The sequence below is a fragment of the Podarcis liolepis genome (assembly GCF_965112155.1).
Source record: "Podarcis liolepis genome assembly, chromosome: 7".
Classification (NCBI taxonomy): Eukaryota; Metazoa; Chordata; class Lepidosauria; order Squamata; family Lacertidae; genus Podarcis; species Podarcis liolepis.
In genome coordinates this window covers 66777697-66795727 of record NC_139561.1, presented here as the reverse complement: position 1 = coordinate 66795727, position 18031 = coordinate 66777697, and the positions used below count along the sequence as shown (strand labels likewise).

General features: G+C 45.0%; 1 protein-coding gene across 1 annotated transcript in view; it reads right to left on the bottom strand.

Annotated features, from left to right (window-relative positions):
• RPS6KA1 (ribosomal protein S6 kinase A1) overlaps positions 1–18031 on the bottom strand; it is a 97917-nt gene that overhangs the window by 24834 nt on the left and 55052 nt on the right. The window contains 5 exon segments of the mRNA XM_083511915.1: positions 146–225; positions 852–932; positions 1145–1226; positions 3474–3590; positions 9093–9146. Coding sequence (XP_083368041.1) covers positions 146–225; positions 852–932; positions 1145–1226; positions 3474–3590; positions 9093–9146 — 414 coding nt within the window.

Genomic DNA, 18031 nt, shown 5'->3' with positions numbered 1-18031 from the left:
AGTCCAACACTCTAACCTAGAAGGTAAGCCACACATCCCCACACCGCTGTACAATACCTGCATTGCACAGTTTTTTAAATTCCCCAACATCTAATCAGAGACAGCCAAACTGCCCATGAGCCACATGGTGCATGCATGTACTCACCTCTTTGGAAAGGCGCATGAAGAGGTCTCCTCCTCTGAGGAAGTCGAGGATGAGGTACAGCTTCCCTTCCGTTTGGAAAGCTAAGATGTGAGATACAGAACAATCAGCATCCCCAGAGCTTGCCAGCGGTTGGAGGAGAACCTAGCCAGCCAAGCCTGAGCATAGCTGTCAACTTTCAGATTTGAAAATAAGGGATCAGCAGTCTCACCTATCCCGGGGACAGTCTATGGGATATCTAACAATCTGGGATAGCAGCGGGAAGCAGCGGGAAACGGCGCTGGAATAAGGGAATTTCCCGCAAAAAAAGGGAAGGTTGACAGCTATGAGCCTGAGCAATGTCTCAAGTGGTTAAAGGAGCCTTAGGCACGCACAAGGACAGTTCCATGTTGACTGGGGCTGATGGGAGTTGTAGTCCAAAACATCTAGAGGGCACTAGGTTGGGGAAGGCAGCTGTTCCTCTGGCCCTCCCCCAGAAACAAAGTGCCCCACATGAACCATTTAACCAGGTTTCAAACAGGGGATTGAAGTGGGCTTCTGGTCCCAAGTTAAGGGGAATTAGATAGAATCAGCGCCAACTAACAAATTGTATAATAGGTGGGGATAACAGAGATTTGGTCCAGAAAGTGGAAGAATTTCAAGGGGTGGGGAGGGAGGGAGATGGAAAGAGACAGAGAATGCCAGAAGAAAGGTGAAGTTTTGCACTCACCGTAGTGGAGTTTCACGATGAATGGGTGGTTGACTTCTACTAAAATGTCTCTTTCCATTTTTGTTCTTACACGATCACGCACTGTCAACACAGAAAGCTCAATTCAGACATATCACAACTGGGGAAAAAGCACCCAGCATCAACTCTGAAGACTGAGTCTCAACCCAAAGCTAGTTGACTGCAAGTGAGCACGAGGATAATGATGGCCAAGGATGACGTGTGCCTGAAATGTATCCCCTGCACCACAACGTCCTGGTTCATTCAGGTTCCTAGCACGAAGTGGGGCTTGTTACCTTTCAGGGTGGCTTTCTTTAGGACCTTCATGGCGTAAAGGTGGCCATTGTCCGGTGGGGTGATTTTTCTTACGAGGAAAACCTGCACAGAGAAAGGCCAGGACAGAAAGAAATAGAGAGAGAGTGTCACACTCAGTAAAAATTCAGTGAAAGGAGCACCTTGAAGTTCGGAGGTGGGGAGAAGGCAACTTGTAACTGTTCCCTAGTGTTTTCAAGCCAACTGCCAATTCCAACACTGGATGGGGCTGCTCTCATCTTAAAAACAAACAAACAAACAAAAACAGAACCCAACAGGTCTGTCCTCGGCATTTTGCCATGCTGCACCCTTTCCGCAAAACCTCAAATTGTCTCTACCTGTCTATGCCTAGAGATAGGATAAGTTGAGCATGACAAGCCTTTCCTCAGATTCAAAGGCCTTTGCACAGGAGTGGCGAACTGGGCTGGGTCCTTACCTCCTCCATCGCCTATGAGACACATTTGACAGGTGGGGCAGAGCCCCCAACCTGTCAGTCACTTGACATCAGTGATGTCAGATGACCTGTTTTTACCCACGCTGAACAACAGCTGATTGTTGGCGCTCGCAAACTCTGCACACAGAGCAATGCAGGTGATAGTTAGGGCTTTGGCACTTGCGCATGGAGCTATGTGCAAGCCCTGACAATCAGCTGATCAACAGAGTCTGGGTGCTTTATGGAAGCTGCAGCCAGTGCAGAATGTGTCAGCTTGCCACTGAATGTTGGTGTGGATGAGCAGCCTGAAGCAATGCCATCTCTGTGTTTGCTCCACACTTTTGGACTGTGTTATATGAATGCTGCAATGGAAGGTTAAGTACTCCATTTATAAGAACAAAATGGCCTCAGGCCTGACTGGGAACCCAGCTGCCTGTCCTGAAAGGAAGCACTGCTTCTACGTTTGTGTGTGTAGCAGCTGAGTGGCAAGGTGCTGTGTACCTGATCAGAGGTATTACTACTTTACTTTAAAAGAAGAGGTGTGAAATGTTGAGTATTTCTGCCACCACTGGCAGCCATTCCCAACCTGGTGCTCTTTAGGTGTGTTGGACTACAACTCCAATCAGCTCCAGCTAGCATGGCCAATGACAAGGGATAATGGGAGCTGGAGTTCTACATCTGGAAGGCACTAGCTCAGAGAAGGTTACTATCATCATCATCAAACCTTTTATTGGCATCACATACAAACATCCAAAACAAATCAATACAGAATTACCACTTCCCCAGAGGCACAAAACATTTGCTAAAAGAAAGGCGGCAGAGCCATCTATCGTCACATCTCTAGGTCTCCAGGGAGATCAGACGTCTGCAGTGTATTTAGATGGCAAAAAACCAAATAGAGATATTTAGCCAATAACTTGGTAAGCTCCTGATCATTCCCCAGTAATAGAAAATGTATGACCTCCAACTCTGGTTTCCATTTGGGAATACAGAATTGATCTAGAAATTGCTGATGGAGATCAGCGTACAGTTTACAATTAAGAACCATATGTGTAAGGGTTTCCACCAGGTGGTCGTCACATGGGCAAGTTCTTTCTCCTTCCACCCTGCCTGAGAACCTTCCCCAAAGGAGGTTTGATGGATTTGAATTAAACCTGGCCAGCAAAAATGCCAGAAGGTTACTAGATATATTACCTGGGAATAAGTCCACTGAACTGAATGCAGCTTACTTCCGGAAACGCACATACTGCTGAAGACTTTGTAGAGCAGCCTTTCCCAACCAGATGCCCTCTTACAACACTAACCACCCTTGGCAATTGGTCACACTGTATGGGCCTGGTGGGAGTTGGAGTCCAACAGCATCTGGGGTGTACCAGGTTAGAGAAGGCCATAATAAAGCATTAAATGATGGGCTCACCACAACAGTCATTTTTGTGTTGGCAAATGCAACATGCAGGTCTAATCTGGGGTCCTGTTACTCCCAGACATATTTGTTACACTACTAGACTCTGCATTTACAGGATCTTGTCTCAGATGAAGCCAGAAACCCTAAGCTTCTAGTCCACACAGAGGCAAAAGATCTACAAATGAGTAGGCAGTGCCTACTGACCAACTGGAAAGTAGAAGCCTTGGCCAGAGCTTCCAACAAATAAAAAAGCTAGGGTGTGTACATAAATGTGCCCTTGTGTCTGCCTCCACTCTAGATTCCCTGCAAAAAGGCTGCATCCAGACTACTTCATACAGACTATCAAAAAAAGTTTGCACAATACTGTAGAGCACACATCCTTTTCATGCACTGGGTTGTAGTTCTCTTGAGAGTACGAGACACACATTTTCCTCTTCATCAGCTCAGCTAACAGACGCCAAAAAGGTGAACTCACTTTGCCAAACGAACCCTGTCCCAGGACTTTAAGAAGTTCAAACTGTGATGGATCGGCCTTCTCAGACCCCTCTTTCACAAGGTATGTGATGGTATATTCTTGGACAGAGCCTTCATTCTAAAATTAAAGAGGAAAAAGAAAAAAAGGGGGGGGGAAGGTTAGCTGGTCCTACAGACCAGAAGACCTCTTGCTTTAAAAAGAACAATAAGACAATCAGAGATTATACAATGCTCTTGAGCTTGCAAAAACAGCCTAATTCTCTCACCAGTGTCAGAATCTCTTTACGTTTTGCTGCCACTGAATAGCACGAGAGCCAAGGGTCAGAATCCTTGCCCCTGTGGCCAGTCTGTCTGTTAACTGCTTGTTTGATTCCAAGCAGAGGTACCGCAAGGCAGGACTTTGGGCCAAGAAACCTGCCGGATTTAGCAGAATGCACAGCAGGGCTGGTTGAAGTTAAATCAAGTAATACACATTAACCATCTTTAAAAGCACCTGCTCTCCCTTCCCAGTAAAACCATTGAGTTCAGAGTCTAAAATTACTTAACTGCCCCATTGATTCCAAGCACAAAAATATGCTTGAGCCCATCAGGCAAGCTCAAGCCACCGAGATGTTGGTGGTTGTGCACAAAACCCATCTTTGTGCATTTGTACTGAATTGCCAGCACTGAGCAAGCAGTGCAAGTGTATGAAGTGCTATGAACGCTTACAGTGTTTGTATAGGGATTTTCCTATTATAATCAAGGGACATGCCAAGGCCACATTATAGTTATAATATGTAGAAGACATTCAGGTGGACAAGGTGCTGGCAGCTGCAACATGCATTCCTTTGGTGAACAGCAACACAATGGAGAGTGGCGATCTTTAAAAGGAGCTCCTATTTAACTGCCTCCAAGTGCGGTTGGACTCCAACTCCCATGAGCCCCTGTCAGCATGGCCAATTGTCAGGGCTGATGAGAGTTGGAGTCCAACATCATCTGGAGGGCTGCGGTGCTTAGCATTTATCTCACTTCCTGCAGTTGAGGAGACCAGCTGCACATCCTTTACGCAAATGCAGGTAGCTGCAAAGTGAGATTCGACAGCACACGAGTCTGAGTCACTCACAGCCTTGAGAAATCCAGCGTTCCATAAACAATGTCAAGACACTGCGAGATCTGTCAACTCATACATTACATGGACACTGCCCCACCCCAAGCATGGCCACAGTTTACAGTGAACAGGAGCAAAGGGCCTTGGCTCCAGGAAGCAGATCTGGGCACAAGTTCAGGAGGGGCAATGTTTGGACAGCTTTACTGCTGGGGCCAAGTAAAGCTGTCCAAACATTTGGCATCAGTTAAGCAGATCACTGAGGATGGTGTGGGTGGAGAGAGAAGGGTCAGCAGCAGTTGCATGCACAGCTATCTTGTGAGATACCTAGGGATGGCTCCAGGTTGGGAGGGACCTTGCCAGGGCACTGGACCCTAGCAGCTGCCAAAAGACAGCAGCTTTGGAGAAACTGCTGGGAGAAGTCAGATTGAAGGGAAGGGGAAGAGGGAACAGGGATGCATGTGTACAGGTGTGAAAACCTCCATTCAGGCAAGGAAGAGGCATTGTCGGAGTCCAAGGATGCAATCCAGCTAGGCAAAAATACTCAAGGAGGATGCACAACATGGCCTGTCAGGGGCAGGGCTATGTAGGGGTTGTGGCCTGGGGAGAGACCAGAGGCCCAGATAGAGGCTTGAAAGGCCATATTTGGTCCCTGGGGCCCGAAGTTCCCCTGTCTCTGATCTAAAGAAGCCACCAGACTCTGACTTTTGCCTCAGTGTCACGCTTCTGTCTGTAGGAAAGCTTTCAAGTCAGCAGCTTGGTGGCTTGCAAACATTTGCTGTTTCCCCACAATTAACATATGCACTCTCCCTCCCTTCCCCTCCCACGATATTAAGCACTGCAGTACATTTTGCCATCTACTCCCGTCGCTTTTTGGCGGGTGGCAGCGAGTGTGAATGTTTGTGCCACCAGAATTACCCACCACCCTACAGCAAACACGCTTGTTTGTTGCAAAACAGAGTCAGTGTGGCTGGCACATGGAGGAAGCAGACCCCCACCCCCAAAGCCATCTGCTTAGCTACATGAGCAGTTCTGGGGAAGAAAAAAAACCCAAGGAGTCTGTCTGCCTCTTGGCAGCCTTGCCCGCCCCCCTCAACCTTCCTCTTCACTTCAGGGGGAGACTGAGGAAATGCCAATGCTTGAAACTGGCACGGTCTTGAGACGGAAATATCGAACCAGAGACAGACTTTGTATCAGAAACAAGAAGACTGAGCAAGCAAACTCAGATGTCACATTTACAGAGGGCTGTAACTATGGCATTTGCTTGGCCCATGCTCAGTGGTAGAGCACATGCATTGCATTTAAAAGACCCCAGGTTAAATCCTCAGCTTCTCAAGGCACAGCTGGGAAACACTCCCGTCTGAAACTCTGGGGAGATTCTGGCAGTGTAGTCTATACTGAGCTAGATGGATCAATGGTCTAACTCAGCAGAGGGCTATGTTTCTATTTAATGCAGTTCTTTATGCAGAAGTATGAGGACTAGAATCTTAGCTTTATTTTAAGGGGAAGGGCCATAAGCTCATGGGAAGAGAGCACACGTTCCGCAAGCAGAAGGTCTTAGGTTCAATCTCTGGCTACTCCAGGTAGAGCTGGGAATGTCCCCTGTCCTGAAACCCCTGAAAAGCCACTGCCAGTCAGTGTGGGCAATATTGAGCTAGATGGAACATAGATCTGAGTCACTTTAAGTGGCTTGCTATGTTTCGCTTACAAAAAGGAAAAAATTGTGGGTGGTACACAGTATTTAAAAAAGTAAAGGTATTCAGTGTAGTCCTACCCAGAATAGACTCCCACAGCCCCAGCCAGCATAGCTGCAGATGATGGGAACTGTAGTCCAGGGACATCAGGAGGGCCACAAGCTCTCCACCTCGGCTTGTTCATTATTTATATTTGCGCAGCTCAGGGTAGATGGGAAGACATTTGACTCAGTTTGTATTCAAAGGCGAATCTATTGCATCTGCACTTTCCAAAACAATACGAGAACTGAAATGCAGCTATCCTTCGAAATCCACATTTTTCCAAATTTTGCAATGCAGCTCTCCAAACGACCAAAGTCTTAACAAATGCTGTATATCTGGGGAAATTGCTTGCAAAAATGTGTACATTAGTCAAAACTTCATATAATATGTGTTTGTTAGGAGAAAGTTGCACAGACACGATGATGAATCTTTAAAAATGAACAAGCTTTTAAAAACAACAACAACTAACAAATTGCTGCAGAAATGTAAAGTGCTGAATTTACGACAGGAAAAAATAAGAAACCGAGAGAACGAAATTAGAGAAGCGAAATTTCCATTTGTAGCGGTAGATAGCATCTGCTTTGAAATGAGAAAAATCCCAGGTTCAATCCATGGCATCTCTGGATAAGGTTGGGAGGGATCCCTGTCTGAAATGCCGTAGAGCAGGCTTCCTCAACCTTGGGCCTCCAGATGTTTTGAGACTACAGTTCCCATCATTCCTGGCCACTGGTCCTGCTAGCTAGGGATAATGGGAGTTGTAGGCCAAAAACATCTGGAGGCCCAAGGTTGAGGAAGCCTGCCGTAGAGTCACTGCCAGTCAGTGTGGACAATACTGAGCTAGAAGGCAGCTTCCTGCATCCCTCCTTTCTTCAACAGGACTCATATGTACAGTTCCCATTCCTGGCAATGACCACACCCAGACCTGCTTTTTCCCAACAAGCTGGCATTTGGACCAGCCAGATGATGAGAGTACAGCCAAAGGAGAAGAAAAAGCCATCATCCATGAAGCTGCCGCACTGCTATGGCTTACAAAAGCAAATAAGCACAGCTAGAACAGACTGTCCGCCAGGCCAAGCCAAAGTACTGACCGGGTTGCTGAGGTTGCTTGCGGGAGGCAGCGGGAGGCTGCAAGGCTCGGGGCGGCGCTTCCCGTTGATCCATAGCGTGAGGAAGGCAAGGATGCGAGGGAGCCTGGGTTCCTTAGCCACACTCATCGTCCCACTCTGGCGAGAGCGGCACATCTCTCATGACAAGGTCCCCAAGGTCCCCTAAGGGAGCATGGCTGGTGGCTGCAGGCAGGCCATCAGCTGGGGCGCACTCTGGGTCTCACAGGGGACCAGCCGCTGATACATGTACCCAAAGCCAAGCCAAGCGGAAGCAGGGAGGTAGGGCCGCCTTAAGAAGCAAAGCAGGTTAAAAACAGCACTTCCGGCCCTCCCTCAAACCAAAACACTTGTGGTTAGTTCACTTTAAACACCTTCAAGCTTCTTTCATGTTCCAGTTCCACTTTTTCCTGTTCAAATGGAAGCCACTCCCCTTAATTCTTGTAGCAGGGGGCGTGGAGAGCCTTTTTTTCAGCACGAGGACCACATTCTTTCATGAACAGACTTCTGGAGGGCCACATGGTGATGGCAGGTGGGGCCAGAGGCAGAAGTAGGTGGGAAAATGGATAGGACTCCTACCTTTATCAGTAGCTACATTCTAGGCAGGCAAAGGTCAGGTTGTTTTTCTCATTCTCTGTATATGTGTATCTATATATGTGTGTGTTTATCCATATTTCTTCATTTCACAAAAATTATATGCCACTTGATTCTTAAAAAAACACTCAGGGTAGTTTACAAAAGAGTAAAGCAATGAAAATTGTCAATAAAAAGAGTAAAAAAAACCAACTTTTTAAAACATTATAATAATAGTCAAAATCAGCAATCAGCTAAAACCAGTTTTTACACACCTCAACATTCAACTTGCCTGGATAGGCTTTCCTAAATGAAAAATATTTTTAGCAGGCACCTGCCTGATGTCAGTAGGCAGGAAATTCCAGAGCGTAGGTGCTCCCACAATAAAATATCAATTTCTTACAATGCGGAACAAGTTTTATGTGGCACCTGTAACATATTACATATACACACCTTATCAAGTCATTAGCCCGTAATACTGTAGTGGATATAATTTGGAGATCCACTTTCTCTCTCTTGTTTTTTTCTAAGTGCATGAAAGTGATTGTACAAATAATAAAACCCAAAATAAATTGTTCACTCAAATCTCAGTTTTGGTCCACATCAAAAAAATTTGAGGGCTAAAACCTTATTTGTAATACTGTAATTTCAAGATGCAGAACTGTAGAACAGCCCCCAGTTGCTGGTTTTTGCTACCTGCTTCATTCATGAAAATGGAAATATGAATTGTTCGTAACAGGCAGCTGATGTTCAATGTAACCCTTCAGTCTGGATGTTAGCTGTAGCCCTTCAGTCTGCAAGAGACTGAAAAGTCCACCATGTTTGATTTTGGGGATTGGGTCATATTGGTGAATTTGTTGTTATGTGACTAACAATGCCGTCCTATCTTCCCCGCTTAGATAACCTATTTCCACCCTTCCAAACTTCGGTTCATGCAGAGTTAAAAGCACAAAGACAGTATGACCTCAAAAGGAAAGAATGAGAAAGACAGCTTACATTAACTCAACTCAAATCTTGTACAGAAATAATCAGCCCATCTCCCAGTATCTGCTTGTGAAGTAAGGTGAGAACACAAATTAAGACATCTCTCCCAAACAGGTGTTCCGCAAGCATGCAGTTTTTACCTTATCTGCTGTGTTCACATTGTCTCTCTCTATCCAAGTGGTGTTCCGTTTTGCCTGCAAAAGAAAATGAGAAAATAGTGTCTGAGCAGGAGGTCTATGGAACCTGAAACAACAGCAACACTTTCTAAATATGTTCATCTGAAGCATGGATATCAAATTGTGGACATAGCCAAATTGCCGCTGTCCCTCTAAAGTGTCAAAAGTATAGCACAAACAAAAGGTTGTGACTTCCATGCTCATCAACACATACTACAATTATCTATTGAACCTTAGGTTTCAATTTTTCCTGGTAAAATTCCCAGTTCATATTGATATAGTAGTAGTAGCAACAACAGCAGCAGCAGAAAAAGAATGGAAGAAAGAAAGTGACTCTTTCTTTGCCATTTTCTTCTTTGTGACAAAATCAGTTTGAATCATAGAAGCAGCAGGCAGTGAGCAATGCTGATATGCCACAAAAAAGTTTTACATACATATTTGTGTTCGATGGCAGAATTTGGATACTTTTTGGTACAGTGGTACCTCTGGTTAAGAACTTAATTCGTTCCAGAGGTCCATTCTTAACCTGAAACTGTTCTTAACCTGAGGTACCACTTTAGCTAATGGGGCCTCCCGCTGCGCCGCTGCACGGTTTCTGTTCTCATCCTGAGGCAAAGTTCTTAACCTGAGATACTACTTCAGGGTTAGCGGAGTCTGTAACCTGAAGCATCTGTAACCTAAAGTGTTTGTAACCCGAGGTACCACTGTACTGGGTAAGGGCCAACAGGTTTATATACTCTTTACAGAACAGTGGCAGACAAGTCATGGAGTAATTTCATAGTGACCAAGGTAAGTTTCTTTACATAATGTTTTGTCCTTTAGCTAATATTATCTGAACTCCATTTAACAATAAATTATTCGTCTGTTAGCTGGCATGATTAACTCTACAAAAATAATCAACAAGAATGCCACAGGTAGCTTAAATGCCTTCTTTTCATTGTGTTTTTAAAAGATGTGACCAATGTAACAGTTTTGCAACCTCAAGAATTCATTTGGAACTTGGATGGGTATTTTTTTCTGACCAACACAACACGCTCAACCAGCATAAGTTCCATTGTCCTAATCTCACCCAATTTTGTTCCTAACGTACAATTTCTTGTCAGTTCACCAAATGAGAAAGCAAACTATCAATACAATAAAAGGTCATTAATCCATTCTCTGTTTTCTTTGAGAGGTCTTTAACTTGAACTTTAGAAAAACTTTGGAAAAAATTATCAGCCAAGTAAAACAGCTACAATCATGAAACAAGTGTAAAAACAAATCCAAAACAGTTTCATATATGAGACAATCAAAAACAATTCCAGCTATAAAAACAGTAGCAACATTTCAGCACAATTTCACTTTGAAAAAACAGTTTAAATAGTTCCAGTGCAAATTCAGACTCGGATAATGACCTCCACTTAAAGGGCTAGTTGGAAGAGGAAGGACTTCAGTAGATGCTGAAAAGATGAGAGAAAGATAGTGCCTGCCTCATATTCAAGGTAAGGGAATTCCAAAGTGTTGGTGCCCACCACATGAAAGTCCTGATTCCTTAGTCTTGATGTCCTGAGATCTTGTACTAGCACAGGCTGAAACTCAAGTAGGAATCCTCTCTCAAAACTTCCTATTTTCATTCCTGCAGCATGCATCCACAACAGAAGTTAATTGTAAGCACTCTTGATGTGCTCGGTAATAAAGCACCTGTTTTGCATGATGACGGTCCTGGGTGCAATCCCGTAAGCTTTTTGGTTTAGAGAAAAGGCAAGAAAGAGGTGATTTGATAGAAGTTCATAAAATTATGCATGGCATGGAGAAAGTGGACATCGAAAAGTTATGAAGGAGGGAGAACAACATGAGGACCCGTGGGCATCCAATGAAGCTGAATGTTGGAAGATTTAGAACAAATAACCTGACCTTTAAGGCTGGTGGGACAGAAGGCAGCCAGCCCGACAGTAGCTGGAGGAGCCAGAACCAATGACAAGCAGAGCCTCATTAATAATAACAATAATAATAATAATAAAATTTTTATTTATACCCTGCCCTCCCCAGCCAAGACCGGGCTCAGGGCGGCTAACACCCGGTATAAAACAATTGATTAAAATACAACTTAAAAACAAGATTAAAATACAACATTAAAATGCAGCCTCATTTCAGTAGAAACTCAAATCAAAAACTTTTGGGGGGTGAAAACGTCAAATCTTCACCAAGGCCAACTATCCAGACTGGTCCTACGTGGGCCAGAAAAAAAGCCAAGGAAGTCCCCAAATAGGAGTTCCATCACAGAAGGAGAAAGGAAAAAGAATAGAGGGGGAGGGGATCAAGTTGATTCCAAGCCAAAGGCCAGGCGGAACAACTCTGTCTTACATTCATTCATTCTAGTTTTGCCCCTATGTATTGAGTTCTACAAGGGCAAACACTAAGACTAAGGATGAGGAAGCAGAGCACCCCCCAAACTGGATGCATGTAAGAAGGCAAGCAGGTGAGGACTGACATGGGCAGACTTAGGTTGGCGGGGCACTGCTGCCAATGGAGTAAGGATGTGACTCTTTCATCTTCCTGACTCATTTTAACAAATGGCAGGGCCAGCCCAGACAGCAACAGATCCAGTGCCAGTCAATAAGGTTCATGGCTGAAAAGGGACTTGAACTCCTCGCCTCCCTCGTCTCAACCCAACCACTCCACCAGACTGGCCCTGTGTAACTCCAAAGCACCATGTGCATTGATGGCATAATAAACAAATTTAAAAAATAATGATGATGAGTGGAGTAATTATTATAATGTTGCATATAGGTAAAAGGCCTCTCTGCCTGTTGGCATTTAAAGGACACTTGTCTTTCCGCTGCATCGTGCGAGGAAGGGGGGGGACGTGCAACCAATTTCATTTTTATTTTGTAAATTCATCTCCTAGATGCTCTGCCTCCACAACTGCTTAAGTGCAAAGAGGAACACATCTGAAGGGCATGTCTCTTGAAAAAGTTTGGATGTAACGACCCCACCCCACCCCCAAGCTGATTTAAATGTGCAGAGATGAGGATAAGCTCTTTAACACACTTTAAAAACAAACACAAAAACACAGCAGAGGAAATGAACCAAAGAAGTGCTCAAACCGCAAGCCTCCTGCAAGCAGGACTCTCTACGTGAACTGTAAAGAGTCCCTTGCAAAAGCTGTTCTTACTTCCACTTATCTCAATCTGCAGCAAAGTCTCTACAGCTGGCGGGAAGAAGAGGGAACCATTTCCGGAACAACTGGGTTTCTCGGAGCCCAGGCCGAAAAGAGAAGCCGCAAACTTGTAACCGGGAAGTATCTGACCATTTAAAATCTGAAGAAGAAAGGGCAAACACTAATCCAGTGCTGATGCTGCTATCCTCACGCAGCGTGGAGCCCATCCAAGAAGGGTGTCAGTGGTGAGGTGCACAAACTGCCTCTTGCAGGTTTAAGGGGGCTCCTTGCTGAAAATTCATTGCTCAACAGCTCCCCGCACCCCGCGCTCCAATTCCTAAGACTAGCATAATAATGTGGTGCTGGCTGAGGAGATCAAGGTCCCAATTCCCACTCAGTCATGAAGGCTCTCTGGTCATCACACCAGGAGCCACTTGCTATCTTCTTCACAGGGTTGTTGTGATGAGAGAGCCCAAATAACGAGTTCCTCTGTTGTAACCACAATAGCCCTTGATCTAAAGCTTTGCCTCTGTTAGGAAAACCTGGGTGTAGTTTCAATCCAAAGGGATTCTAGTGAAAAAAAGGGATAAACAACAGCAACCACAAGGCCAAAGACAGGCCTTAGCCAAGTAGTTGCTGGATGCTACCAACCAAGGCTAGATCCAATGATAATCCACACATGCATTGTCTGACAAATAATGCAAACTGTGCAGCACTACAAATCCTGCTAACTTCCCCCACCCCACAGGCAGAATTCTCCCTCCTTACAACCAACAGGCAAATATTTTGACAAGCACCAAGGCTGAAGCAGAAGGAGCCAGCAACAACCTCACACACCCAGGGAACAGGCTGTTGCAGTCTTTGACAACCAGGTGTCCCCGGATGATCTGGATAACTCCCATAAGACCCAACTCGAGCTAGGGGTGATGGGAGTTGCATATGGAGGGCACCAGGTTAGACAATGCTGGTTAACTGATTTGCTGTGCTTCCTCTGGTAGGCAAAGCCCTCCTCTCAAGAAGCTTTCAGGAGATACGTATCCTGCACATCCCCCTTCCTTTAAGATAAGAAAAGGTGTGGGTGTGTGCGCATGCAGTCAGGGGAAGAACCCTTCTTTTCTTGCCATTTCACCCGCTTCCGTATCTTGCAGGTGGTTTTGGAAACAGGATGTTCATTTGTATTCCAAGATAAAGAGGAACTAGCTTCTTCACAGCTTATTTAGATGGTTTAGGTTTGGGGTTTATTTTTTTGTTAAGGTGGAAGGAACAGCATGGGCAAAATTCCCTGGCAACTCATTTATGAAATACTTGCTAGGCTTATCGGAAACGGGAGACAAATTGACACACAGAGGTAAATGCAGTTCAGTGGTGCAGCAGAGGCCTAGGTGGGGGCGGGGGAGTCAATCCCTGGATAGTCGCTGCCAATCAGTGCAGACAGTACTGAGCTAGAGGCGACAATGACAGCTTCTGATTGATGTTCCTCCTTCCATTGATCCCTCTAAAAGGAAAAAGTGTACCCTGCATAAATCAAGAAAGATACGCTTTATTGTTTCTTGTGCAGTCTTTTGTGCATCCATACCACTAAACATCTACATTTTACTGCAATTCACTTTCAGGAAGGAACAGGAATTGGCCTCAGTTTAGTGTACTCCAATCAGCAGACCCTTCTCCTCCCCCCTTGGGCTGTGACAAGTGCATGGGGCACCTACCTAGCAGTCCCCTGGTGTCAATAGCTGATCTGTGGTGTGGAGATGGAGAGGTAAAAGATCTGGTCTGCCAGGCCAAAAATTTTCCCCACCCTTAACTTATCCCCTCCATCTTCATGGTGGCACCTGATACATGGCACTTTACCCTGCAGAACGACAGCGCTAAGCAGGCAAAGCCAGGTGCCATTTTAAAGTGCCAAGCCAGGAGAGCACCAGGTTGGGAAAGGCTAACCTAGAGTTAAATACAACTAAATCAAACTCAGAGTAGATCCACTGGAATAAATAGTCCAGAGCCTATTGATTTCAATAGATCTATTCTTGAGTATGATTTAGCTCAATATCACCCAGTGTAATTACCATTAGGCCAAATACAGCCTACTTAAAATCCTTTTAAGATGATTTTGTTCTGCCATTCAGAACAGTGTCCTCAATCAAGGCAACTAATGATCATTTCATTAGATTAAAACAATGTTTAAGACAGCACTATTAAAGCAGATACTTAAGGCAGGTAGCAAGACTGATCTAAAAGCCATGAAAAGCCCACAGCCCCAGCAAAAAAGAAATGCTTTTATTCAGTGCTGAGGAGAAATTAAATTTGGTGCCAGGCAACTGGGAAGGGAAGTTTCCAAAAGCCAAGGTGCCACCACAAGAAGCAGCCCAGGCAGCTGACCCTTGAGTCTGGCTACTAGACCAGCTGACACCTATAAATACCCACTTCTTCTCTCTCATTCACTCACACAAAGGTATTCCTAATAATAACAATGATAATAATAAATGGAATAAACCTGGCTGAGTGGCAGAGCACTGCATTCAGATGGGACACGTTCAATCCTGGTTGAAAAAAATATCTCATCATTTTTAAAATTAAAATTGTCCCTGAAAGCAGCTTGCAACCATTAAAATACCCACTATAAACAAACTTCAGTATCACAAAAAACTAAAACAGTTTCACAACTCCAACAACAATATTCCAAACCCCATCCGGTGGCTGGGACAACAGCAGCAGCGAAAAGTACTTAGCGATGGCCAGTGAATTTGTTTGAAAATCCTGAAGTGCAGGCAAAGGTGGAAGACTTCTCCCTGCCAGAGACCCTGGACACACACTGCCACTAAGAGGAGACAACATGTAGCTAGATGGACAAAACAATGTCAGCTGGTATAAGGCAACGTTCCCCATCCCTTCAGTTTAGAGGGCCTCCCTAAAATTCTGGACTTTCCAAAACTTAGCAACAAATTCTACAACAATCTAGCAACAATCTACACTTAAAAGTTGCCCACAGGCCCTCAGTTCTCATCACACATCCCCGGTAATCTCTCAGGCCTTCTGCCCCCTGCTCCAAGCAAACAAACCAGCAGGGGGCCAGCTGTGTTGTAAACAGCCCAGCCCAGCCAAAACAACCACAGGGGATCATAGCACTTGCCTTGGTGTGGAAGAGAAGCCTCATCATCTCTGTAGCTCTAGGAAGTTGTTTTCCCATCGCCTGCTAGCCACCTTCTCCTGAGCATGGACGCCAGCAGGGTTGCTCTGGGCAGCAGCGCTATGTCATCTGGGCATATTGTGGAACTTTCCGCCTAGAGGAAACTATGTAATTTCCCCACAGATAAACCACAGAGTGCTTCTAGCATGCAGCCCAGCTGATGAATCAGAAAGATACTGAAAGGGCAAATGACCTCGGGTGTGATCCCTAATGTGCTTCGTAGATAGGAATAAGGCAGAAATGTGAATCTACCTAATTTGCACATTTCCAAACAATATATGTGAACCAAAACACAGCTTTAAAATATTGGCCTATAAAATTAACACTTCTCTGCATTCAAAAAGTGCATATGCTAGGGCATACAGAATTCATATATTATTGAGAATTGCACAGAAGGATGCACGATATAAGGGGAGATTGCAATGCAAAAAATGTGTATATTTGGCAAACTTGCACACAAAGATGTATCCATTAAGAGATGTTTGAACTGACTTGCTGATGAATCTTTATGAGGACTTTTTTTAAAAATCGCAAATTGATGGGAAACGTGGAGAGCTGACGACTCCCCTATATCGACCACCAAATCGTAAGGTGTGTGTATGAAAGAATGAATGAATCATTTGCAGAAAGTTACTGCCATTCTGAAGCAGCCTTCTTCGCAATAACATTATGATCAGAGACAGGTACAGATGACATGCTTCACACAGAGGAAACCAACATGGTGCGGTTGTTGCTGCACAACAACTCCTACTTTCTCTGACCATCGCCCAGGCTGGCTGGAGCTGATGGGAGTCAAAGTTTAACAATGTTTGGAGTGTCACAGGTTCCCCATCCCTGCTTTACATAGAAATGGAATGGTTACATATACATATAGAGATGGGAGCAAACAAGGGGTGCAGAGAACTTTCTAGAGAAAGTTAAGATTTGATCATCATCTGGAGAATCACCCTGAAGCTGGACTTCGAACTATGCAGGGGATCTCAAATGTGTTCCAAGGAACTCTTCTGTTCTGCACAAGCTTAGCAAGGGCTCCTTAAACGAGAAGTTAACAGCAGACACGCTTCTGCGAAAAAGACACCTCACCCACCATGACTGAACTTCCTCCACAATATAAAGGCACTGAGGCGCTGGGTGTATTCTAGAGAACACCGAGTTCATCCATAGTGACTGCAAGGTATCTCATGCATGCATCTGCTTCGTGTGAAGATCTCAGGTTCAATACCTAGTACCTTCTGTTAGAAGGATCAGTAAGCAGGTGGTGGGAAATGCTTTTCTTTGCCTGAGAACTTGGAAAGCCACTGTCAGTCAGGGTTGAACCATAGTGGGCTAGATGAATAAGTAAGTCTGATCTGGTGCAAGGCAGTTATTAGCATCCCTTGAAAAGGCCTGTATGGGGCCACATGGGACTTAATATGCACTCTAAGCCCAAGAATCCTTAATAAGCATGAGCAGAAGTTCATCAAGGTGAAGAGGATTCCTTCAAAGTTACGGACTTTGAAACCACTACAGTACAGTAGTGGATAGAGCCTTGGAATCTCCACCTCACATTCAGCTGTGATGCTCACCTTGGCGCAACCACGGGTCGCTCACTTTCTTCCAGCCTAAGCTACCTCACAAGCTTGTTGTGAAGGTTACACTCAGGACAAATGCTTACTGACTGAGCTTCTAGAAGGAAGGGTGGGATCCAAGTGCAGTATGCCCATCGTGAATTTGAAAGCAGTTGGAGTGAACCCGTGGCCCTCCAGATGTGCTTAACTAAAGCTCCCATCATCCCTGACCACTGGCCATGCTGGCTGTGACATGGAGCCCAGCAAATCCCTGCCCCTAATGGGGAATCTCATACCCTCCAACATTTCTCCAATGAATATAGGGGCATCCTATTCCATAATAATAATGTTACTATTTATACCCCAACCATCTGACTGGGTTGCCCCAGCCACTCTGGGCGGCTTCCAATATATATAAAAACATAATAAAACATTAAACATTAAGAAAACTTCCCTATTTAGGGCTACCTTCAGATGGCTCAGGGGTTGGATAATTCCATACCCTCCAACATTTCTCTGATAAAAATAGGGACGTCCTAAGGAAAAGGGGGAAAATTCAGGATCAAATCAGAAACCAGCACAGCTTCTGTAAAAGTGGGACTGTCCCTGGGGATACTTGGAGGGTCTATAATCTGTTGAGGGCAGGGGCTGTGTGCTGGTGATGGGCAGAGCCAGATCGGATGATGGATGGAACTAGAGGCAGGGAAAGTGTTGTAGATTAACAAGTTGGGAAGAAAGGTCACCCTGACTTTAATTTTCGCTGTGGCTACAACAGAGCAGAATTCCCAAATCTAGGCAGACCTGCACAGGAGTAGGAATGGAAGATACAGTGGTACCTCGGGTTAAGTACTTAATTCGTTCTGGAGGTCCGTTCTTAACCTGAAACTGTTCTTAACCTGAAGCACCACTTTAGCTAATGGAGCCTCCTGCTGCTGCCACGCCGCCGGAGCACAATTTCTGTTCTCATCCTGAGGCAAAGTTCTTAACCTGAAGCACTATTTCTGGGTTAGTGGAGTCTGTAACCTGAAGCGTACCA